Source organism: Mizuhopecten yessoensis, unplaced genomic scaffold (assembly GCF_002113885.1).
Source record: "Mizuhopecten yessoensis strain PY_sf001 unplaced genomic scaffold, ASM211388v2 scaffold11173, whole genome shotgun sequence".
Taxonomy (NCBI): domain Eukaryota; kingdom Metazoa; phylum Mollusca; class Bivalvia; order Pectinida; family Pectinidae; genus Mizuhopecten; species Mizuhopecten yessoensis.
In genome coordinates, this window is record NW_018408916.1 from 2,307,311 (window position 1) to 2,332,597 (window position 25,287).

The window sequence follows — 25,287 nt, forward strand, 5'->3', positions numbered from 1 at the left end:
TCGTAAGGAGTTTGATTCAAGTGAAGATAAACTAAAAACATAGTCTGTAGACAATTTTAAAGAAAGTATTTAAACATGCAAGTTCAATGAATTTCATTAGTTTATATAGTGAATTAGTTCACGATCCATGAAATAATGTTACTCAGTACCCCTGTGAAGCAGAACAAATTGTTGGTCTTTAACATTGCCATTTGGCATCCTGATCCCATTGCAGATACATTAGGATAAATGATATCTCCCCTACACAGTTTTGTTTTAATTTGGCTATCAGCGGTGTTTTTTAATATTTCATAAACATTGTAGCCAATTCCTTTGCTCCATTCCATCATAATTAATTAAATTCATCAATCTAACTAAAATTTACGAAAAGAATTTTTGTGTCAACAGTCTACTAATCTAGTTACATTGCTGAACATAGCAATTCAAAATTTATTTATTTTTGGTAAGTTGAATTTTATTCCGACAAGTAGATTTGACCTTTCATTTTAAGAACAAATTGTTTTTTGGAATTCTTTTCTAAGACATATAACTTTAGGCCTATATGTTAATGGCAACAAATAGTTTTACATTGTTCCAATAAATAAATAATTTTATCTAGTGCTACTGGTCTGGTACATTGTATTGCGTTTTACACAATATTTATAAATGGAATAGCATACTTAATCTATGGTGACATTTCACATGTGTTTCAATACTGCCAAGTCTACACTTCACTTGACACCGCACATATGCATACCGGTGTTACAAATGCTGTAGGTCCCCGTGTACAATACACAAGTGTAGGGCTTCACAGTGTAACAAACACGTGTTCACAAGTTGTAAACTGTTATGCCTAAGAAATGAAAATAAACAACTATGAGTGATATTATTTGACAAAGCATGTGTGCAATGATGACGGACATTGTCGGTCAACAATATTCACAAATCACATCACCATGCCCCACCTGCCCCGTTGTTTCCTGTTCGGCTGAAACAACTCGCAATGGCAACACCAATGCAAAGAAACATTGGCGAACATGTGAAGTTTACGAATAAACATTAAACTATAAACAATCAGAGCAAATACACAAGTGGAGAGACGTGTCGTCTTTCGATATGTGTGGTCAGAATAGACAGACAGGCGACATATTAATGATGAACAGTGTGTTCGCACTGCTCTACTTCCTTTGGCGAGACACCGAGGAAGGTTCGGGTCACGATGTAAACAATGTCGGCTGGGACAAAAAGATGAGAGTTTTCAGAGGAAAGGGATATACAGCACCCCCAAGATATACTCATACAAAAGCATCGTATAGTCATATTGACTCCACAAACCCCATAAAGAGCCATGCGGTCGGTAGTATCCTAACCTCTTGTTTGTTTCTGTTCTCTGTGTCCGCCATGAAGAATCTTGGTGGATTGCGCATGCGTATTGTGTTATAATTCCGACTGCCTGAATTTCCCGCGCTTTATAGCTAGACGTCTTGTCACAAATTCGGAGTGATTGAAAGCGAAAACACGCAAAAAGAACGGCACAGTTATTTACCAAAGTAAATGTTGGGATATAAGTATTTATTACGGAAACATTTATTGTCTAAATTACTTCAGAAAACTAATTTTACTATGCAAAAGTTTCCTGGCTATTCCATCCTGTTGATAACGCCCCTACACAATTGCATATTTAATGAATCTAGAACATTGGCAAGGACATTGGTAAGTCAACTTCCTGTCGGAAATATACTGAGAAAAATTAAATATATACTTTTTAAACAATGAAATCACGACATCCCAATGAAAAGATGAAGTAAAGCTGAACTTTATATAAAGAAGATTTGTTTCTTTTGTATAAAAATTAATATACCTAAAATATCTTTGCTGATGACATAATAAGTATGTACTAGATGTGGAATTTTGTTCTTAATCGTTAAATAGCTTTGCTCATGACATTTTAATTGACAAACATGGACCCAAATCATGCTATTGAAAAACGCATGGTTGTGTTAACCATAAATATAGGAGCATTTCCATACACTTTTAGACAATTGTAAGGACTACCTGCAATGCTTTTCGGATTCAGTTTTAGTAATTTATTGGTCAAACGATAGTACCCATGTTCTTTTACGTGCTCAAAACTGATATCCCACTATAATAAAACTACTTCCATATGTAAACTGTCTGACTATTAAAAAATGTCCCTCATAGCTGTCGTGTCCAAGAATATAACTTTTGTCTTAAAATGTGCCGAGACACGATCATCTTATCTAAGGAATTCATGAAACGAATCCTTCCTTGGAAGTGTTATGGACCCATACCGAGTTTCAGACCCGGTCGTCTCGTTATAGAAGGCAGTGTTCGAATCTTTCCAAAAGATAACTGCGCCAGATTTCTCTACTAATTTTAATATCTCTACGAACACATGTATACTATTGGTACATGCAAAAAAAAAAATCAAATGAGGGTTCCAATTCACACAGGAAGAGGATTTCATTCTAAGAAGTACATTTTAAAAGCAAATTTGGTAATAAAAGAGGGAAGTACCTTCTAAATCCGTCATACATAGTTCAAATTATGAAGACCACGTTGAAGAGTACATTGGCACGGTTCATAATATACACAATTTATTCATAATTATTTTGTAATTAACCAGTTCTCCGATATGGTTTGAAATTCATACAATTACTGGCATGGTTTAAAGCAGTAGTTTAGACATATTTGGATTTCCACTTTTTACTGCTTTTGGCACCTAACATCGCCGACAAGTCCTATTCGCTTTTGGCTTACCCAATTTCTACAGGTGCGGTCACACGTGTGTGTGCTACGTAACTACGTGACAGTTTTAGTGCTCTTGTGTACACAGGACGGACACTGGCCTCATTTGACCTGTTACGCAGCGGTTTGCATCGTGAGTGAGTGACCGATCTGTACTGGGGTAATATTGATTCATACCTATCATACTGCAATCGCTCTCTGTCACCTGACTTTATACGACGCTCTAAAATGATAAAATGATATACAAAAAAAAATGTCAACTATATTAAATTTAGACGATATGTTAATATTTGCCAATAACATCTATATACATCGGCAAATCCATAAGCTGGCGAACAGCTATGTTTTGTAATTTGTTTTTGAAATATTTTCGCCCAAGTTTTGTAAAGGCCTCATTTCATTGCCATTGTCACTCACGATACAGTTAAGTTTAAATACAGAAAAATGCAAACTTTTTCTTGCATAAACAAGATAACCCATGTCATTTTCCTTTATGAATGCGATCTCATGGTGAGTTTTCTCTACAGTTTTACTCAAGCTATTATAATGAATTCATTTTCAGAAGTTATCTTTTGGCATGACAAGTTGTTTTTTTTCGAAGAGCAAACATGTATTATTTCGAAAAGATTATAAATCAAAGTGCCAGTATATAGTTTGGGTAAAAATTGTCGCTCGCTTCGCAACGTTTCGCTACCCGCCGCGCTTGATTTTCAGTAGATTCCACGTGGTCGGACATCCGATACCATACCTTTTCACATCCGATCGGGGAATCGAACCCCGGCCGTCTGGGTGAAAGGCGATTGCGCTATCCACTGCGCCATCCGACTACCCTGTAAACCTAGGTGTCACTCACTGGGATGCACAAGATTAGTAAGCTAAACATCAGTCATTTGACAAATATTTCCTTAATAAAGTGGCTCTTATCAATATATTGATAATCCTCCTTTTATATACCTCTGATTTGACCATCGTGTGCTATTTTCGTTTTAAATTTATTTAGAGTGGACAGAGCTAAGCTTCTGTGCCATTCCATTATGCATTAGAATGTAAATATTTTCTTTCACAATTATAAATTCAAATCATGAAAAAAGTCTCCTAGCATATAGTCATAAACACATTTTGATTGAGTTGTAAAAGTTCAAAAAAACACCCATGCACTGTATATCTAATAACAAGTTAAACAAGCATGCGTAACCCTATAACGCTATATTATTATCATTATTATTATTATTATTATTATGTAGAGGTGTATTAGTCTTTCTATTCTTTCTTTCCTAATAGTCTTTCTAACCAATTGCCAATTTACATGTAACTTTCACACATATACTTATCAATATTCGTATACCACAAGTACACATGTTGTGAATATAGTTCCAAATTAAAAGTTTGCAACTGTCAGGAAGACACATGTAGTAAGAACGGGACTCTCACTTAAACTTACTTTTTAAACAAATGTAAAATGATGATCCAAGAATAATTACATTATATTCTTAAAAACACAAACCACTTTCTTTGGTTATCGACTGAAAATCTACCTAATTAAACTAAACGAGTGTTCGCAGTTTATCAAGATATGATTGGATCAGACTCTAGGACAACGAGACGAGACACAAGAGGTTGCCGTAAGCTCTTGACCTGTGCGATTAACGAGTGAGATCCTTTGGTGTAAACCAACGACTAACAAACAGGATTATATAGATATCAATTTACTTACTTGACCATTGTGACACCAGAAAAAAATCCGATATCATGAGATACGGTTAATATGCTTCCACAGATAGTTACAAATGCATTCAATACCTTAGCAGGTAATTTTCTTAACGTCCCCTATGAAAGTTGTAAGAAAACACTAAGAAAACACAGATATTTGACGGATAGCGAATATCATTTCTTTCAATTAAATTTCTATAATTGTGTTACTATGAAGATGGAGTTCTGCTGATTTTCGACAAATATTTTTTATATATATAATATTTTCCAGTATTAAATTTAAACTTCCATAAGAAATACCCTCGACTAAAGAAAATTCCAGCTAAGCTCTAGAATAATTAAAAATATAAAGAGTTTCGGACTTAGTTTGGACCCATATATTATGCATCACTCATATTTTCAAGCACTATCGCTTGCCATGTTATTCGTTGTTACGGAAGGGGAAAGGTAAAAACTAAGAACCCTTGAATTTGAAAGAAAGAAAGGTCTTATACCACACAAAGAAATTTTGAATTTTATATAGAAACGCGGTCGGATTGCTTGTATTTACCATACATACTGTTATACCTATCCGTTTTTATTTTCAAAGATATTTGGATGCAAACAATTACATTTTTCATTTTTTATTTATCTAGTAGTTTTATTTCAATCTTGGAATAAATGGTGTAACTTTTGTTGGAAATAAAACATGAGGAATTTCACATTCCATCCATGAAGCTCGCCATATGACTCATCATTCTTTTTGGTTATTTGGCGAGTTATATATAATTATGACGTATATGGAAATTTAAAAAAAATAAACAAATATTTAAAGAAACCCTTAAAAAGATCAAGGCTGGCACATAGATTTCGCTTTCCGTTTCGTTGACAGGCTATTGATGACGGCTAGCTGTGAATCGAGTCGACAAAGATGAGAACTAACACAAAAATGTTTCTCAAATTTTTATACAATTTACAACCATAAAAAAATAAAATATTGTTGGAATACAACCACGGAATTAGATTATCTAAGTCCGTGATACAACTGATGATAGTAACATTAGACATTTTAAACAAACTTGTCTGCTATAATTGGTCAAGTCCTAGGTACAACACGGAAGTCAAGTCGGTGTAGTTTCTTGTATGAGATTTTTTTTAGTTTAGCATGTATGAATGACGTCACGTTAACACGTGTTCTGTTGAATGGTGACTCATGATTTCAGTTTTACTCATCCGATGTACATTAAAAAGGCGGGTATTGATTTAAGCGTCTAACTTCCAGCTCAAGCCCGATTTTTTTTAATTTTTATTTCGGTGAGATGGTGAAGTGACCAATCGATTCAAGCACATGTCAGGTAAAAGTAAAGTAGTAGGATTGTGCAAAACATGCTTCGGAGAAAAAAACTTACCGGGTTAATCCTAAATGAGACTGAGGCTATCGGTAAAGTTTCTACATAAGGAACTTCTCAATTATTGAAACGGAAACTCTTAAGGGTATTTTTTTATCAAAACTGAAACCTATGGACAGGAAGGCTGAATCATATCAATAAAATAGTGTATAAACCACGAGTTTTAAGTTTCGATAAAATAAAAATACCCTTTAGAGTTTCCGTTTCAATAATTGAGAAGTTTATGTGACATTTACGTTCAAGGTGATTACTGTGTGAAATGTGATTGAGGGTCGGAATAAGATCGGGATACAGCAGACTACCCAAATATAATTTTTTTCAGATATCAAAGTTTCCCAAACACATGTCATCGAGTTTCAGGGGACTGAAGGTGTTACGAGTGCTGAGGCTGTAGAGTGGGAATGAGGGACGGCGCGAGAGGGGGCGGGGTCTATTGTCTTATTAGGATACACGGAGTCGATACTATATAGGGTTGTAATTCACAACATGACGACCACCTGGTACACGTTCTCACCTGTGTATATATACCTGTACAGTGCCCAGCTGTTTACATCACTTTCTGCCGCATGTAGGTATACTACCTATACAATATATGTTCTATGACCTGCGAGTTACAGCAGGGCCCATGCCAGTATGTCTGTGAAGTGCGTCTGATAACGGTAACGTGGTAAATGATTTACCTGGGAACTAACAGATATTTACGGATGAAACACATCGGTGAATTCCACCCCTACCCCGCCCCCGCTAATAAATATACCGTTATTTGGTGAGGTGGGGCAGGGACAGTATATATTATACGTCCCTGGGTGGGGACGGTGGGATTGGGATATTTATGTTACCTAATATCACGGACTTAGATAGCTAATTCCGTGCTTATATTGATTAAGCCCCTAAAACGTCCAATAATACTTCCTGCACATCAGGATAGGTCCAAACATAATCCTGTAATTGAATCTTTTTTCAAGGTGTTACATCACGGAATTAGATATCTAAGTACGAGATTTCATGGTCGGATAGATCTACTATGTTGACTAAATATGGCGGGAAGCTATTGCAGATATGAACGGAACTCCGTGAAAGAATTTCAATTTTCAAATAAGGTTAGAATTGAGTTAAAATATAAACAGCAAAAATACTCTTTCACAAGAACTCTACAAGTGTATCTATAATTTTTATTGCTAGTCTGTACCTCTTATTATCACAGTGTTTCAAACAAGCACAAGCTAGCTTGGTTACATAACGAGAAAAATACGATATTATAGCATTGGATTGACAGGCTTATTCACATCCATACTCTTATATAATAACATACTCAACGTATTATGAGTAGGAAATCACAGCAAGTTAGGACGTGAATACATGACAGGAGGTAACGAGTAACACATCTGTGGAAAAAAAATAGAGTTGCCTCTGGCCCGGGGCTACTCGCCCATTTTTTCTGAAATAAAAAAGATATTGTGTGGAGCCTTTTTTGTGTCGTAATATTTTAATTTTCCAATGCGATTGATAATTAGGGAATTTGCGAATGTGTCAGGAAAATACATTTATTTTGTAAAACTTGATATAAATGTATTTTTATCCTACGCTTCCCTTGTCAAAGTTCGCCTGCATTTGATCCCATTTCAATGTCAGTGTCGGATGAAATTGACATTGAAACCAGAAGCTCCGCCCTCAAAAGTCTGAGACACCCATCAATCAAAAGTGGCGAGATGTGTTTCTCCTTTCCTTACAGCCAATCGTTTCGCAGAAATTTTATTCTGATCTACTGCGCATGCGCATATCTCATTGAACATAACGCATTGAAACGAAGTCGTCTGCCTCTGCAAGAAGATCACCATATTGAAAAGTTTGGAACTTCGAAACTTTAAAAAGACAAACAATAGTGGATTCAACACGGAAAACGTTTAACAGGTAAACGAATATGTTCATGTTTGAAGCACAAAAAACATGTAAACGCAGTTATTGTTGTTTTTGGGAATATCTTGAAATATTTATCAGAATATTTGGAAAATGGAATGCGGTCCGTTTTCACGTGTTTTGTCAGTCGTTAACCGAGTTTCAGATTGTCCAAAACTGTCAGTGTTGTTATGCTGTAGTTCCTAAAAATGAATGAACCGAATTGTTTATTTCAATATATTGTTATTTACAAACGAAACAATATACTTTGATAGAAAATCCGGTCCCATAGAGTCTACATGACTTGAATTTCAAGGCCAGCAAGCAGAGGTATTTTTAACCGGGACAATATACCAAAATAGAAAACCCGGTTCCATGGAGCTTACATGACTTGAATCCCGCCAATATCCAAGGAAGTACGACATTGAGCACGTATTGCAGTTATACAAAACCAAATAAGGATTCGTGTTCTGTGAGTTACTCTTTGTAGCTGTGGAGTTTATTGTTGTCAAATTTGCAATTTTACATGATACGTATGTTTGAAATGAAACAATGTTGTGCGCTTCCAAACGGTCATGGACGTGTTTCAATTTCAATTGATAAATAAGGTTGATATAATATTTCAAAAACTAAGCGTTGCTTTTTCCTCTTCATATTTTGATGAGCTAAACGGTCAAATATTCGGATCGGGAACCGGAGAATCGACGGCTTTCATATTTCTGCGAAAATCAGAATGGACAGTCGAATTGAACGAACCTAATTCTTTATTTTAATTTATTGCTATTGACAAACGGAGCCATATACTAAAATATAAACCCGGCCCATGAGTTTACATGACCTGAATCCCGCCAATATCCAAGGAAATACGACATTGAGCATGTGTTGCAGTTATACTAAACCAAATAGGGATTCATGTCATGTGAGTTACTCTTTGTAGGTGTGGAGTTTATTTTTGTCAAGTTGCAATTTTACATGATGTGTGGTTTTGATAGGAAACGATTCTGTGACGATCCGCTTCCAAACGGAAAATCGTGCTGACGTTTGTTGACGTGTTTCAATGTTATGATGTCAATTTCAAGGCCAGTGTGCAGATGTATGAATGTTGTATAGGATTAATAAAGTTTATGTAATATTTAAAAAGATAGCGTTGCTTATTTTTCTCGGAGATACATAAGGAAATTTATGACGAGCGATTTTTTTTCTCTATTCGTGGTATACATATTCAAACAAAAAGGAACAAATGAAGTATTACGTAGACGGACACTCTGGCAAGATCGATTTCTTATCGCAACTAATAACAGTCTGTGGACCAGAGATGTTGTCATAATCCTCTCAGCAGCTTGATGGAAAGAACGTAAGTAAACAAAAACGAAATAGTTTTTAATCAAGCTGTTGTGGTTGCTGCGTAATGTTGATTTTCATTTTTGCTTATTTCACTGTTTTAACTGTTGTTTTTCAGTTGTTGACGACCGCTGCTGTTGTTGATGTACGGACATAGACCATAATTTCAAAGTGTGGCAAATTAAACACCGAGTAATGAAAACGAAATTCAAATACCCGGTTCCATGGAGTTCACATGACTTGAATCCCGCCAATATCCAACGAAACACGACATGGAACATGTATGCAGTCATACAAAGTACAATAGGGATTCATGCCAGGTGGCATTCTCTTTGTAACCGCGGGGTTTGATTTTGTCGGTATTCTGACAATGGTAAATAAACTTTATATGAACACTGTACAAAAATAGCATAACATTGAAAAGCGTTTGTTGACATGCTTCAATTTCAATGAGAGACTTAATATTCGTGTATTTGATGTAACACAGATCTATTTATAGATGCGTTGTTGTCTTGTGTTATTACTCATGTCGCTGGTCAATTACTAGGTAAACAAAAAAGACTTGTTAATTAATTATTAATTAGCTTTGTTGGTTATTGCTGTTGTTTCCATCCCTGTTGTTTTCATTTTTGTTTTCACATAAATCATTCTTTCCACTCCCGTTTTTTATTTGTTGATTGCAGTTGATATCAACAGTTGTTACTGTTCTCGAATTAAATTCTCCAATTCTAAGCATGGAAAATATAGAACAGATCAACGCAACGGAAACAAGAAAAGACGGGTTCCATAAACTCGGTGTACCGTCAATATCGAACGAACTGAATTCTTTATTGCCATATATGGTTAATTACAAATAGAACAAACATAGGAACCCCGGTTCCACGGAGTTCACATGACTTGAATCCCGCCAATATCCAAGGAAACACGACATGATTAATGTAAGTAGTACCGATCACAATAGGGATTCATGTCTTGTGAGCAGCTCTTTGTGACCGCGGGCTTTATTTTTGTCAAGATTGTAAATTGATGTGATTCACTTTCGAATCGGAAAAAATTGTGACGACTCGCTTCAGATTAGAAAATAATACTTACGTTGTCTTGTATGTTGAAATGTTTCAGTTTCAAGGTTAGGATAAATTCCAATGCCCGTGAACAAAGGTATGCATATATATACTACACGACAAAATTAAGTGCATGTCCTTTTTTTTTAAAATACATTTTATTTTATCCTTGAAGATGTCTGAAGAACTTAATGGCAAGCGAAAAAGCCACAGCGTACTGTACATTATGCGATGTATGTGCTTTATCCGTGGTTGGTGCGTTGCTTATATTACCGAAATAATTTTCGTACTTTACATGTGATGTAAACACATAAACAAAGAGGAACAAACCACGTGTCACGTGGAATGAAATAAAATACTGAGCATGGTTGTCGCAGGGGAAAAGCCGATTTCCCTACCGCAACCGGTTTAAAGAAGTGTCGAGTCACCCGAGTTTTATCTTACAGGGAGTGACCGGGGTGTTCAGTCTTATGCAGGCGCAACAGCTGTGTGGGAAAATAAGGAGGTAGACAAACACGTAACGTTTATTGTTTTAAATTTTTGCCTTTGTTGTTAACTTATCTTAGTTTTACGTTTATTTTTTTAAATTGTTGCCTTTGTTGTTAACTTATCTTAGGATGTTTTCACTCTTGTGTTGATTTTGTTGTTGGCACGACACCTGTTGCTTTTGACGAACATGTGGCATGTAAATTTTAAAAAGACCGTGTTGCATTGAGTTGAGTTCACAGGTTCGAATCCCACCAATAACCATCGAAACACGACATGCACATATAGTCACCTGCACAAAACATAATGGGGATGTATATCCTGTGCACAGCTCTTTGTAACCACAGCTACCATTTGCTTTTGCTTGACGTGAATGTTTGTAAAGAAATGATAATCATTAAGACTTTTGTTGGTTGACTTGCTTCAATTTCAAGATTACGATGTTATTGCAAGGTCGAAGAGCTACCTTATTACACACACACTATTTTTGTTTATAATTGTCTCCCTTTATGTATATATGCAAACTAAATAATGGTAATGTAACATCATATCGTTGTTTTTGTTTAGCTCTGTTGGTTGTTCCTGTTGTTATCATCCTCTTTTATTTTCACGAATGACTCGTCATTGTTTTCATTCTCTTTTCCAATTTGCTTTTGACAAAAGGTGTTGCTTTTACGAACGTCTTCATTACAAAACATGGGGAAAAGCAAACAAGGGTTCCATGGATTTTACACGACTTGAATCCAGCCAATATCCAACGGAGCACGACTTGGGTCACGATGGAAGCTACAAAGTCCAATAGGGATTCATGTCAAGTTGCCACCTCTTTGTAGCCGTGTGATATATGTTTGTCAAGTTCATTATATCCTAATGCGACCTGAGAAATTTATGGCGAAATAATAATTACATTGACGTTTGCTAGCCGGCATGCTTCAATATCAACGTTTGTGTGTCATGATCAATGCCAAAAAGAAAAGGCATTGCACATGTTTTACACGAGAAATAAAATCAATGCGTTGTTTTGTGTTGCCTTATGCTGCAGTACTTATAATTTAGCAAATAACTCAATAAACAAAAACTGTATTGTTGCCGTTTTTATTATTTTTTTTCTTGTTATTTTCAAGAAGTTCTTACCTAAAAATAGGCAAACGCAAGCGAAAATCGTATACCAGGTTCCTTGGAGATCACAGGACTTGAATCCCGCCAATATCCTACGAAACATGACATGATCAATGTAAGCAGTTATACAAAGACCAATAGGGATGCATGCCCTGTGGGCAGCTTCTTTGATGATTTTTTGTTACAGAGCAGCCGTGCCCATGTATCAAATGTAAAATAAAGATGATATAATATACTTTTTAAAGACACTTTGTTTATGGATGCTGTCTGATGCCGCTGTACCAGCTGTTCAAGTAACTAAGGTAACCAAAATGTGTTGTTAATTTGGTTATGTTGGTTGTTGCTATTCTTTTAACCGTGGTGCTTTATTTTTGATTTCTTGTTTTCACAAATGCTGTTCTAATGATTAATATTTGTTTCATTTATTGTTTTTCTACTTCTGTTGCTGTTGATGAACCAAAATCTTCATTTCCAAGTACGATAAATACAAATAAAACAATGCAAACAAATATAGGAAATCCGGTTCGTTGGAGTTTACATGACTCGAATCCCGCCAATATCCAACAAAACACGACATGTATGCAGTTCTACAAAACCAAATAGGGATTCATGTCAGGTGAGCAGCTCCTAATCGTGTGATTCATTTTTGAGAAATCAGTTCTCAATCAATTTGAATTGTTTGATGCATGCTTTATAATAAAATACCAACCATATTAACTTTTGTTAGTTGACAAACTTCAATATCAATGTTAAGATGTTAGTTTCGGCGTTAGAGAGCAGATTCACCCATATTTCCTGGTCGTGTAGGGTTTTACGTCCTACCCACAGCTAAGGGGACGTCAGGTGCCAATGTGGCAGATGACAAATAGCACTGATGTGCTTGCTTTGACGAAAAAAATAAACACGGAACAGTGCAAACAAAAATCAAACACCCAGTTCCATTGAGTTCACATGACTTTAATCCCGCCAATATCTAACAAAACATTACATGTACACAGTTATACAAAGATCAATAGGGATTCGTGTCAGGTGGCAATCTCTTTGAAACCGTGGGATTTGTTTTTGTCAAGTTCGCATTTTACTAACTTCAATTTCCCGAGTGAGTTTTGTTGGTTGTTGTCGTTGTTTCCATCCTTGTTTTCATTTGTGTTTTCTTGTTTTCACAAACGTTGTCATTGTTTTCATTGTTTGTAGCCGTGATGAGGGAAGTGCACCAATAAATCAGATTGTCATCAATGAAGTGAGTAGATTGGTGGTGTTGTTTATCGTTAGAGAACGTAGAGCTACTTGGTGATCCAGTGAATTGCATACCACACGCCAAGTTATCTCACTCTATCTATGTTATACTGTCTAAATCAACCGTCTAGTCACCTCCTGTAATTGTAATTCTGTTGAATGACGTCACTGTGTCAATTAAATCTTGATTATTTAGCTACTGTTTGGCTGTTTTATCGCTTCTATCTTTAATTATTTTGTTTGGTTTTTCAACGTTTTGCGTCCCCACAACAGGCGAGGTCATATGAAGACGTCCAGAGTATCGTTGCTTTATGTAATTTTGTCCTTCGTCAAACAGTAAAGCTCAAGTAACTGATAAAACAATGATAATTAACGACGCTATGATGTTATTTAAAATGTCTATTTATTTACCCTTTAACATAACATGGCCAAAAGTTCGCGTGTATATATATCCAAGCGTACCCGAAATATCGTGTTTAATTTATTTACTGAATTTCGGGGTTAAGAATAATGTTGAACGGTTTCTGAAATGTATAGAACCTGCTATCCCGTGACAGGGCTGTTTATAATGCAATTATAGGTTAAAATTTGAAAACCGCATAATGCTGTATTTATGCCGCTATTGTAACATTCTTATTTGATATGTTCTAGATGTCTGATGGCTTGAAGAGGCATTAAGACACAGTCTGTAAATAGAAAAATCGTTCAATATCTTCAATAACATACCTTTACAGCTATCATGACTATTCCTATGAAGAACATTTGTTTTAGATCTTTTGAAATATTTTTTGTTAACGATAACGAATTTATAACTATATGGTTTATTACAGATCGCATGCGAGCACTCCATTATTTCAAGGGGGAAATGGGAAGGGGCATAAGAGCACTTCTATATTTCAAGGGGGCACGTATTGAACAGGATGGGCCAGGAGAGTGTTTCTATATTTCAAGGGATGTAAGGGCACTTCTGAACTTAGAGAGGTTGGTTGTGCGGAATGCCCTCGTAAAACCTAGAGAGTCTTGAGGAAGTGTCGCATAGGCATGATTTTTAATGGCCGTTTTTAAAAAAAATACTGGCCACACTTCGCATCTTCCGTGATTATTATATATCAAAGGCGAGGTGTTGTTAGTGGCATAGAAACTGGAATGGGCTACTACTGAGAGAAACACTCTATTAGGAACTGATTTAACGGTTACCTGAATGTTTCTCATTCATGTAACAGAGATTGATGAATTTCCTATGTTCGCCGCCATTATACATTTTATGTGAAAACTTGTGAAATATATAACTGAAAACCTACATACCATGCGCTGACCATTGTAAAATGAGCAATTATCAAATGTAGCTAAACAATAACTCTAGATAGCGATTTGTGTTTCATAAATAGGAAATTGGAGAGTTTTACAAGAAACACAAGGCTAGTTGTAGACTCGTACACACCATGCTGCTCACATCCTGTTAATCGTTTTTGTCAAGTTTTCCGCGAACACATTAGAAATTACCAGCAAATTGGTAAGATGTAAAGGACGTGATCAATCAAAAACTTTTTCACAGAATGTGTATACGATTTTATACTAATTACGAAAGTATATGTGTTTCAAATACGTCGAAATATAGATTAAATGAGGATTTTTTTTAAATGTGTGCACGCATGCCACGACGCAAGTGGATTTGGGTAATTAGCCATTAGATACGAGCGGGCAGTATTAGTAAGGTGCTTATTTTCATTGGTTTTGTTACCCTGCGCTAGGCAGGGTTGAAAAAATAGTCTATAGACTCATTGAATGTTCCTCTCCACGGAAATCTTTAGTAAAAGGCGAAAGATTTATGCGTGGTTTGAAGAGAAACCAGAGTAACGAATAATTGGATTTGTTTCAGTATATAGGAAAAATTATAGATAAACTGAGTTGTCTAAGAAAATTGTTTCATAATTATATTTATTTTAAGGTGAAAGAATCTGACAACATGATTGACACTGTTAAAATATCGTTGGTAAATATTAAATGAAAATTAATAAATTAATTCTACTGAAATTTGACTTATGAAGTTTGATTAGGACAATATTTTCTTTTCCTGATATTACATTTTACTGTAGTCACAAAGAGATCTAAGGGAAGTAACCCAATGTAGCCCTCCGGAGCAATGTTAGTACGCCAAACTAACTTACACACAGCGTAACTCAGACAAAACTCACCGTTGTCGACGTCATACCATTAGTCTTCGACTACTATTGACAATTAGTCAATGTACAAATAGTACAGACAAGAATAGCATACTGCAGAAGGCCTTTATATTGTGAGCCGTGTATGATAGTGGTACCTGTACAAGTTTCAAGTTTTATTTTTACACTCACGCCACAATATACGTGCGTAACAAGAGGTCACATATTACATAGTATACATTGATGGACATAGTACACACATAATATGACACATGATACAATTTATATAATAACAACCCATTTCAATAACTCTTTTAGCTAACTTATTTTAGATATTAAGTAGCTTCATTACTTTTTGTATAAATTTACTTACTTTTGTGAAAAGTACCGTGTTACATATTGAGAACATTCCTTTCATTTTGATATAAGTTGGGTTGACATAATAATAATTTGGTATATAAAGTTGTCTAAGAGCTACAACAGATACATTAGTACATTGGTATAAGTAGTGGCATTCGTCCCCAACACAGTAATTACATAGGGGACATAACCTTTCCTCGCGTGTGACTCTATTCCATCTTCCTGTTTCTATAGGAAATTTTATATTTGATGTTCTAAATTAACGTATTACTTTTCGTTCATTACGATTTAGCTTTAATAGATATGGTTCAATATTAAACTGAAATTTGAATAAGGAGTAAACTTGCCCTCGCGAGGAGGTTTCAACATCATGAAACCAACTTTGAATGAATTGATCGCATAATCTCTGCTTAATGATAGTTTTCAAGCATTGTCTATTAATTGTACATGATATTTGGAAAGTCCATAAATTATTAAATCCAGCATTGTTGAAGATATCTCGTATATACGTTAAACATTTAAAAAATAATAAAGAATTCTGGTGCAAATTGTACATTAACTTATACATCACACTAGATAATTTCGATCCACTGATTTTAATTTCTATGGGATACCTTCCTAACTCACCATATATCATATAATTCTGGGTGCTCTTCCGAATGTTAAGAATTTCCTTACAAAACTGTAAATGCATTTTTTCGATACTTTTTGTATTTTCATAGCCCCAGATTTCACATCCATATAATAAAATGGGTGACACAAGTGCATCAAATAATTTCAGTTGAAGATCTACAGGAATGCATATAAAGCTTTTTTTGCTTGCTCTGTTAGTTTACTTTTGGCTTTTGTAAAAACACCATTGTAGTTTAATATTATTCCAAGATATGTGTACGAATCTTGTATTTCTAAAATCTCATTATTTAACGTTAAGTGATGGTCTCTTTTACTTTTTCTTTTTTCAAAAATCAAAACTTTAGTTTTTTAGGTATTAACTGTTAATTTCCATATATAATTTTGGAATTCATTCAATGCGTTCTGTACTAGGCCATTTGGTGTTTCTGACAAAAGCACTGTATCATCAGCATATAATATAATAAACAATTTAAGCACAAACCTAAATTTTGATCACTTAGAGCATACACTTCATTCAAACAAGAAACATTACGTTGATTGAGGAAATCCTCTAAATCGTTAAGAAAGAGGGAAAACAAAAATGGCGATAAGTTTTCTCCTTGTTTTACCCCGACATTGCACATGAAAAAGTCGGATGTATCATTACCATTTATTACGCATGATTTGGTACAGTGCAGCAAAATATACAGTTGTCTGGGTTATGTAAATTCTGGTAATCTTGTAACTATTTTCCTATGAAGCCCTGACAGCTAGTCCTAAGTATATATTTATTTAGAAGACTTTGAACCAGAGACCTGTACATGGAGATTAGGCACCAAAGGCAGCTTGGGAATTCAGGCACAACATATAAATGGATGAGTATTAAAAGAGGGATAACGATTGTGAACATTAATTTGGCACGGGAATGTAGTTTACCGGCCTACTGTTGTGAAACTGGGATTTGTTGACATTCGTTATAATATATTATCTTAGAAAGAGAGTAATTCTCTATATAGCGGCTTGCTAAAATCGTATTTATCATTACAAGTGTATCTCTATGTCAATGTGATATCAACAATATCTTTATAATCGTCAAGAGAGTCGGTTTATATGTTTTGCCAGTTAATTTTTTTTCACAAAGTCGGACGTCAAACTTTCCCGCAATCTATATGTCGTTGTATACGTGACGTAACTTCCGGGTTATTTCGTCAGCTATTAATAGTATCATACGTTAAAGATAACGGAGTCTTTGTAATTCGTACTGATTTTGTCCATAAGAAAGAATTACATATGTAATTGTAAAATTGTATTTCAAGAATGTTATGTTTTGCGTTACCATTGTTGCACGCGCTATTCGATATAAAAAGCGGATTGCGGTCTGTTTTGAATCGGTCGAGCTGGTAGAGATCCTGAGTGTACCAAGCGAGGTAACTCTTGTGAAAGGTATGGCATTTTTATAGGAACTGAAATTATACTCTATCTAGTTAATGTAGTACTTATATATTTCCAATTCATATTCACAACCTTCGGTGAACCGTGAAGTTGGGCTCGGAGGAAAATAAGTTACAAATACTAATTTAGGGAGTATTTGAATATATTTCGATAACTTGCGTGAGCCACGTAATGCGGAGTCACAAGAAAGTAATTGTGTTTAAGGTTTAGATAACTCTATATGTTATAACCTGTGTTGAACCGTGAAGTCGGTCTCACAGGAAACTAAAGAAAGTTGTAAGGCATAGATAAATCTATAAATCATAACCTGTGGTGAGTCGTGAATTCAAACTTGTAGGAAAACAATGTACATGTAAGGTTTATTTTAACTAACAGTTAAGCTCCGCGAGCATATATTTCTTGATTGATAAGTAATTCCTAGTGTTTATGATAGCTATATTGTTCAAGTAGGATTTTTCATGATATGTATTTTGTATACTGATATGTATATGCATGGTATGTAACTGAATAAACACCATCCTTGTACTTGATATCAACGTATCGAACTCTTAATTTCTGGTACCAAATAACGGCTTTCCATACAAGAAGACACAATTTTATTACACCTACTGTCACTGATTTAGCTACATTTTGACCAGGTAACTGACCAGAAGTCTAATATATCAAACAGATAAGGGACATAACTCTGTCGACACAAACACTGTCTGTGTTACTATATGTGGTCAAAGACGTAATTTTACACGTTTCAGTGGTTAAGATAAACTTTCGGTAAAAAAAACACCCACCTTAATGATACATGGTTTTTATTCATAGTAAATTCTACATGTTTTTGTCTGTAATAGAAATAATTCGAACGATTTTAACTTGTACATGTGTTGGATTCATTTACTCACAACCCGGTGCCATCAGCTAAAATGGGTAAGGTAAACAATCCAAAGGTTCCGCTCTCGACATGTATGTGTATTGCAGAGTTATCTTTTCTTGAGAGCAGGTATTGCTTGTTACGTCATTTGTTTGTGAGAGTAACGTCATCATTTTTTGAGAAAACGACGTAATTTTCTCTCACAAACCAATGACGTAACAATCAATACCTGCTCTCAAGAAAAGATAACTCTGCAATACGCAAAGACGGAATATCGAGAGCGGAACCATTAGGATTTCGAATGTGGGTCAGCTACCATATATAAAGTATATATAAGTCTCTGGTTCAATGTTCAATGTTTTTTATGACAAAAATATTTGATCATTATTTTTTATGGAAAGTATTGGAATATTATTTGATAAGTTTCATATCAGTCCACTGTGAAATTGCGTATTAAAATTGTACGATACTGATGTCATAAAAGTTTAGCAATGGACTAGTTAAAACTGCTGATAATGCAGTTACGTTGGATAAATACCTTAACATTAACAATAGTAATTTAAGGGAAATGTTTACTTCATTTCGTTTATGTGAACACAAGCTGGAGCTAGCCATGGGGCGTCTCAAAAGCATACCAAGAGGTCAGAGATTCTGTAAAAAATGTGGTGTTAGAAAATGGAGAACACTTCTTTTTTCACTGTTCCCTTAATGAATCTGCTAGAAAAGAATATTTTGAAAAATGCATTCCTAATCACAATGATGTTACCTTAGACACCAATTATTTGACCTCAATATTATCTACAATATTATCTACAAACAACTCGCAGTTTAAACACTCTCTAGATTTTACTGTGTTTTACTATTTTGCCTTCAAACTACTTTGGTGTTACAAATGTGCAAATAAATATTTTGAATCTTGAAATTTTGAATTTTTAGTTTAAACGGATGAACATTTTTTGACCAATTATTGTATCGACTCTATTAGAACATCGTCAGGCGAAAAAAAACTTTATCCGAAGAAATCCGTAGACTGGCTACCAGCCACTAAGGTTTTTTATGAAGAACTAACTGGTCGCATTTTACTACTAGCTTATCAGACATCCAATTGAGAAAAAAAAAATCATTTGTTTTCTTAATAATTCAATATTTCAGAGACAAGGATTTCCAAGAAATCCGGTTTGGATATTCATCGGGATGTGACAAATAAAATCACGGGGATTTATACAGTTTGTATGTTGTTTTGTTTTCTGCAGTAGTAAGTGGAACTTTTCGGGACAATCATCAGGATTTCAAACAGAAACCGAGAAACCAAACTGATAAGATACAAATTTGCTGACCATCTATCTCCTGATTCTTCTTGTTCATGTGGTCATCCAATTGAAAATTCTGAACACTTCTTCTCCACTTGTCCAAACTACTCTAATTCCAGGAACTTAATCCACAGGGGCGGGTCCAGGTGAGGACGTAATGGGCGTACGCCCCCCCCCCCCCCCCCCCCCCCCCCTTTCAAAAAAAAAAACAAACAAAAAAACCCTATCGTAATCTGCTAATATTGTATTGAATATGGCAATTTATCATATTCATTAATTAAACACATACTCTGATTTCTTTTTATACTGATTCCCCAATCCGATGGGTGATCCGTAGTTTTTTAGCAAAAAAAGGTCCAAAAACGATTTGATTCTACGCCCCCTCTTTCAAATATCCTAGAAACGCCCCTGATCCCTGATATCTATACAAGAGCTGGATACTTAAATGTTCAACTTTTGACATCTGGAAGTACTGACTTACCTTCTGAAATAAATAAACTGATTTTGTCCAATGTTGAAAAGTACATCAATGCATCTAAACGATTAGGATGATGTAACTAAATGTTTAAATTCTATCAAACTATTATATATGGGGTTTTTTTGCATGTATATATAATTAAATGAATTATTTGCTGTAATTAACCTAATTCAATTATAATTGTTGATAGTTGCTTGTCTATTTAGATAATATTGTAAATATCATATAGTGAATGAATATTGACACGAGTGTGTATAGAGAGTGTAAGTAGTTAATTGTATGAATGTATGACTGAGTGTATGAATTTAATTACATTACATGTATATATATAATATCATACTTACACCATCATGGAGAAGATTGATATAGGCCTAGCCTGTTATCTTATCCATTTACATATGTTGATTTATATATATAATAAAATTTGTTCAAAAAAAAAAAAAAAAAAAAAAAANAAAAAAAAAAGATATAGGCGTTATGCTGTACATTGTACGTAACAGACGACGCCGACAGTGAGTGAAACGAGTACTATCTGACGTCATTTAAATGCACTGGTAACTCTTTTTCCACCAAATGTATTCAGTCTACGACTGGAAAAATAATAAACGCACTATGTCAACAATAAAGACACACCAGGAATACAAGGTTTTGAGGAGTTTTCTTAAGAAGTCGCAAATAGAAAAAAAAGTTTCACATAACTATATAATAAAAGTGTCGAAAACGAATGCGCACGTCTTGGAAATCAAAATGACCATTGGATAATATGGTAACAATATTCATATTTGTCAACATATTTTAACAAAACCTGTTTTGAAATTTTTAATGAACTAGAACTAGATCCTGGACATCATAAACTACATGTAGACGGAGGACTCGGTTACGCTTTCCATTTTTTATTTTCGACTTTCTCATTATGAAATGAATGGTAATTCAAACTTATATCTTAATGTATTAAGCTGACAGTGCGTGGTATATTTGGGTTGCCGAGTGCTAAAGTTCGAATGACAACAGAGATCTTCATGAATACATTTTGAAATAACCATTGTATGTATAGATATGTAATATACGTAATGGGGTGGGCGTGCGGCAGACGAAGTTAGCAACCACAACCGTGGAGATAAACAAATGGGAATATAAGCGAGGCCCACATAAGGGTGGAAATAATAATCTACATCAGAGAAATAGGTCTCTGTTTACAATATCAATCCAAAGGTAACCTCATCACATTATAAATGTGTTCAATGAACGGTTATTAACTTGGTTAGGAACAATTTCTAAAATCATAAATGGAAGACATGCAACTACTCGTTATCAGCAACAAAAACATGTATAGTTTAACAATCATAATAATTACAACATGATTAGGAAAGATTTCGCAGGAACTGAAGTGATTGCGTAAATGTAAACGTACTGATCGTAAAGAAACAATTATGTACGGATATTACTTATGTGTAACCTATGATTGAATTCGTGTCTGACAGACTGTGAAGTGCACTGCAGACAAACTGAAAAAAAGTAGAATCCATAAAATCAGAATTTGAAAAGCACTTGATTTTTTTTTTGTATAGCTCACTCCTTATCCTAAGAACGTAAAAGGCATGCCACATTTAGTTTATCTTTTTAGAAGTTGAATTTAAATGCTTAATCTTGAAGATTAATTGGTCGTCGAAAATTGATAAATACACACAATTGAGACTTAATATAACCACGGACTTAGATAGCATCTAATTCCGTGATATAACTTACACTTCATAATCTTTTTCTGTACCAAAATATATAAACACATATATATATGTGCACACTAATTCTGTGGCGTGCCATAGCATACAGGCCTATATATCCAAGTCCGTGGTATTAGTCGTTAGATTTCGTGTCATTTGTAGCAAATGACGCTAAATGCGTCCAATTCAGTTAACGATAAAAGGTCTAATTGATTGACAGGTGCCCGATTATAATTCTCCTAACGCGGGCCTCGTTCTATTATATATAAACTGGCTGCCGAGATTCCACCGTCATGCACGCTATTGACAAGCGCCTTAGCAACCACTCACGTTTACAAACACCGGACGATATAAACATGGCGGATCATTTAGCCGGCTGACTTGTGGGATTTTACATCGCTGCTTATCTTATGCATGTGTGATTAATAACAGACATAAGAATATACCTGGAGTAACGCTAACAAACGTCCAAGATGGCTGAGGAGAACGTGAGAGTTGCCGTTAGGGTTCGGCCATTCATATCCTTTTTATCACAGCGTGTAAACTGACAGTTTGACAGGTGCTGTCAAAACCTAAAACTGTTACGGTATGAAGTGTGCTGTAAAATTGCGATTTTTCAGTGCTGATCCATCTGGTAGTTTATATTATTAACGTTGTATTTGTAATATATTATGTGTATTTAGGACGTAATTTAGCATGCTTCTGTTTTTGCTAACTAAACGTGATCGAACTTTGCTATAGATTCCTGGGGTTGGGGGTTGGGTTGCAATTTTGTAACCCACCCACCCACCCACAACATCACAGCCCACTATCCTTACCCTCTCCTAATTAATGACTATCCAATCACATACCCCCACCCCACCCATCCATATATAGAAATGTAACTTTTTTTGGATTCTGGAATAGAGAAATAAGTCAAAAGACAGGTGCCTGTGCTTCACTTGGCTGTTTGATCGTGATGGATCTTTCCTACAATACTCTGGAGATGAGTGATGTGTTATGACAGATTCCTTCGATATCTTTACCCACAATTGTGGTTGTAAAGGTTAAACATTTCCAGGTGTGTAGTAACAATGGCTCATGTGATTTTGGTATATCATTTATCGTATGTTGATAGTTCCCGTTTATAACCAAAAAAGGCCTTCTATGCCACACTGCATAGACAGACTATAGATTAGGGATGCACCCAGTGTTTGACGATTTCCTGCATCAGTGGCTTTTGTTTACCTGTTTTTATTATTTTCAATGACATTACTCTCCCATTCCCTACCCTAACTCAATCCCCTGAGCAACATGTTGACTTGAACAAACCCTGTATATGTCTCATTGTTATAATAAATTAATTCAATCTCTGGTTGTTCAGAGCCCTGCAGGTGTGGAGTCATCAAAAAGTAATTGACCTCACAAGGCCTGCTTGATAGTTAGTGGCGACTTATACGGAACTCGAGCAGAAATAAACATGCTTGTTTGTGTACACAATATTCTTCCTTTCACTGTAGTACAAAATTTTATCTTATCCCTCTAAAAGTCCTTGTTCCAGCCGTTTATTACATCATTGGCACTTGCAGGAGACAGCAAACTGGCTGACTCTGATCTGATTATCCCATATTGATATTGACGAATGCAATATTACCTTACTAAGATGGCTATGTTAGAATATGATCATACACGATGCCTCTCCACTAATCTTTAATCACCTTTTCCAACCATATATATGTAAAATCTTTGGTTACTTTAAAATCTCCTGTCAGGACCTCCTTGTGCTAAATGCTTTCTCAAAATTGTTTTCAAGTTTAAAGAAGGTCACTGTTAAATAAAAAATCTGCTTCAACAAAAGAATATTTGTTTCCAAACATCCATTTTTTAACAGTTTTTACAATCAGCTTCAAGTCATATAATCCCTTGAGTTTACACAATCTGTGTGAGATTCATAATGCTTAGCAATAGCTAAATTGTAGGTATTGTTTTGAAGTAAACACTGCAATATATCCTTTCTGAAAGACACTCATCGATGCAGTACATCCAGGCATGTGTAGTTTCTTGCTACAGCTAGGTTGACTATAGGAAATTTCAGTCAATCAGAACAGCACTGAGCTAGTAATCTTTAGTCCGGGGTTCGACTCCAGGTAGAGAATTTTTAAACAAATTATTTGGAAAATATACTTATCAAAATTGCTTTTCCTGTAAGGACCTTAATATGTTCTGATCATGGTAAATTTATTAACCTTGCTCTCCCAAACTTGCACTGTGAAGGGCGTGATGACAAGGCTTTGTATGGAGGGTGTTTATAACATGGAGTCACATGTTACTGACATTCCTAGAAAGAATTCTTGTTTGCTGAATTGGCTGAGAATGTAATGTAGCCGGTCTGGTAATCTGCATTTAGTCCTGGGTTTGACTCTGTGTTGGAGGTACATTATGGAAAAGTGAACTTTTGGTTAAGTGACTGGTTTATACATATAAGGATTAAACAGAGTAAGAAAAAAAAATTCATTTCAATGCAAATATTAACATTCTAAATTTAAACTGGTATTATTCATAGTATATTTGCAGTATTGAAGTGCCTGTATAATCAGTGCGAACAATAGTCTTGGCACAGCCTGATGTCACTTAAATGTTTACTTTTAAACACTATGATGCTTACATACTGCGAGGAGATTAAATCATTCACCCCTAAATTTTATAATGAACTATTTCATCCTTTGATTTGGAAGAGTTCAAATGTGTCTTAAGGGGTAAATGAGTTAAACATCAAAATGGTATTAATACCATTGGGTTCATAGCCCTATGAACTGTATTTTCTTCTGGTAATGTTTAAAGAGATTTTCTATGGAAATGTAAATATGAATTTTAACGCATGGTAAAAAAAACCATGATAGACAAGTTGACCAACTCGTGACTAGCTAGACAATAAAACCACTTTGTACTGTTGGCTTCTATTTCATGGAAGCTTTTAAAGGTTTTAACAATTATATTTTCTGTATTGTGCTTGAATATATATTATCAACAATTTTGAATTTATGATTGCCTCTTTTGTGATTTTAAATTGTAAGGTTATTTACAATGCACAACTTTGAATAAAAATGGGGAAACAATAATGTTTTTTTGCAATTTGTTTGAGGTTGGTTTAAACTTTTCTATAAATTGTAATGGGTGTTTGACAGTTGTTACATACAGATCAAAAAAGAAGAATAAAGGATACTCGTGCTAGCACCACTATCACAGTTTGGTAATTTTTACTTACGTCTAAACGTATCATGTTCTTGGGACACAATAATAATGTGGCTAAGGTCTCATATATAAGAACCACTATCACAGTTTTGTAATTATCTCATATATAAGAAA

General features: G+C 34.9%; 2 protein-coding genes across 6 annotated transcripts in view; one reads left to right on the forward strand and one right to left on the reverse strand.

Annotated features, from left to right (window-relative positions):
• Nucleotides 1-1,391, reverse strand: part of LOC110467381 (mucin-17-like) — a 41,496-nt gene extending 40,105 nt beyond the window's left edge. For 2 of the 3 annotated variants that reach the window (XM_021524505.1, XM_021524503.1), the window contains exon 1: nucleotides 1,350-1,391. In XM_021524505.1, coding sequence (XP_021380180.1) covers nucleotides 1,350-1,382 — 33 coding nt within the window. In that variant the 5' untranslated portion in view covers nucleotides 1,383-1,391. Of the gene's footprint in view, nucleotides 1-1,314 lie in introns of all 3 variants that reach the window. The other variant, XM_021524504.1, reaches the window with a different exon arrangement.
• A 16,107-nt stretch (nucleotides 1,392-17,498) lies between these two features.
• Nucleotides 17,499-25,287, forward strand: part of LOC110467384 (kinesin-like protein KIF28P) — a 37,848-nt gene continuing 30,059 nt past the window's right edge. Inside the window, exons 1-2 of one of the 3 annotated variants that reach the window (XM_021524509.1) lie at nucleotides 17,499-17,562; nucleotides 22,163-22,460. In XM_021524509.1, coding sequence (XP_021380184.1) covers nucleotides 22,416-22,460 — 45 coding nt within the window. In that variant the 5' untranslated portion in view covers nucleotides 17,499-17,562; nucleotides 22,163-22,415. The remainder of the gene's footprint in view (nucleotides 17,563-22,162; nucleotides 22,461-25,287) is intronic. The other 2 variants (XM_021524508.1, XM_021524507.1) reach the window with 2 other exon arrangements.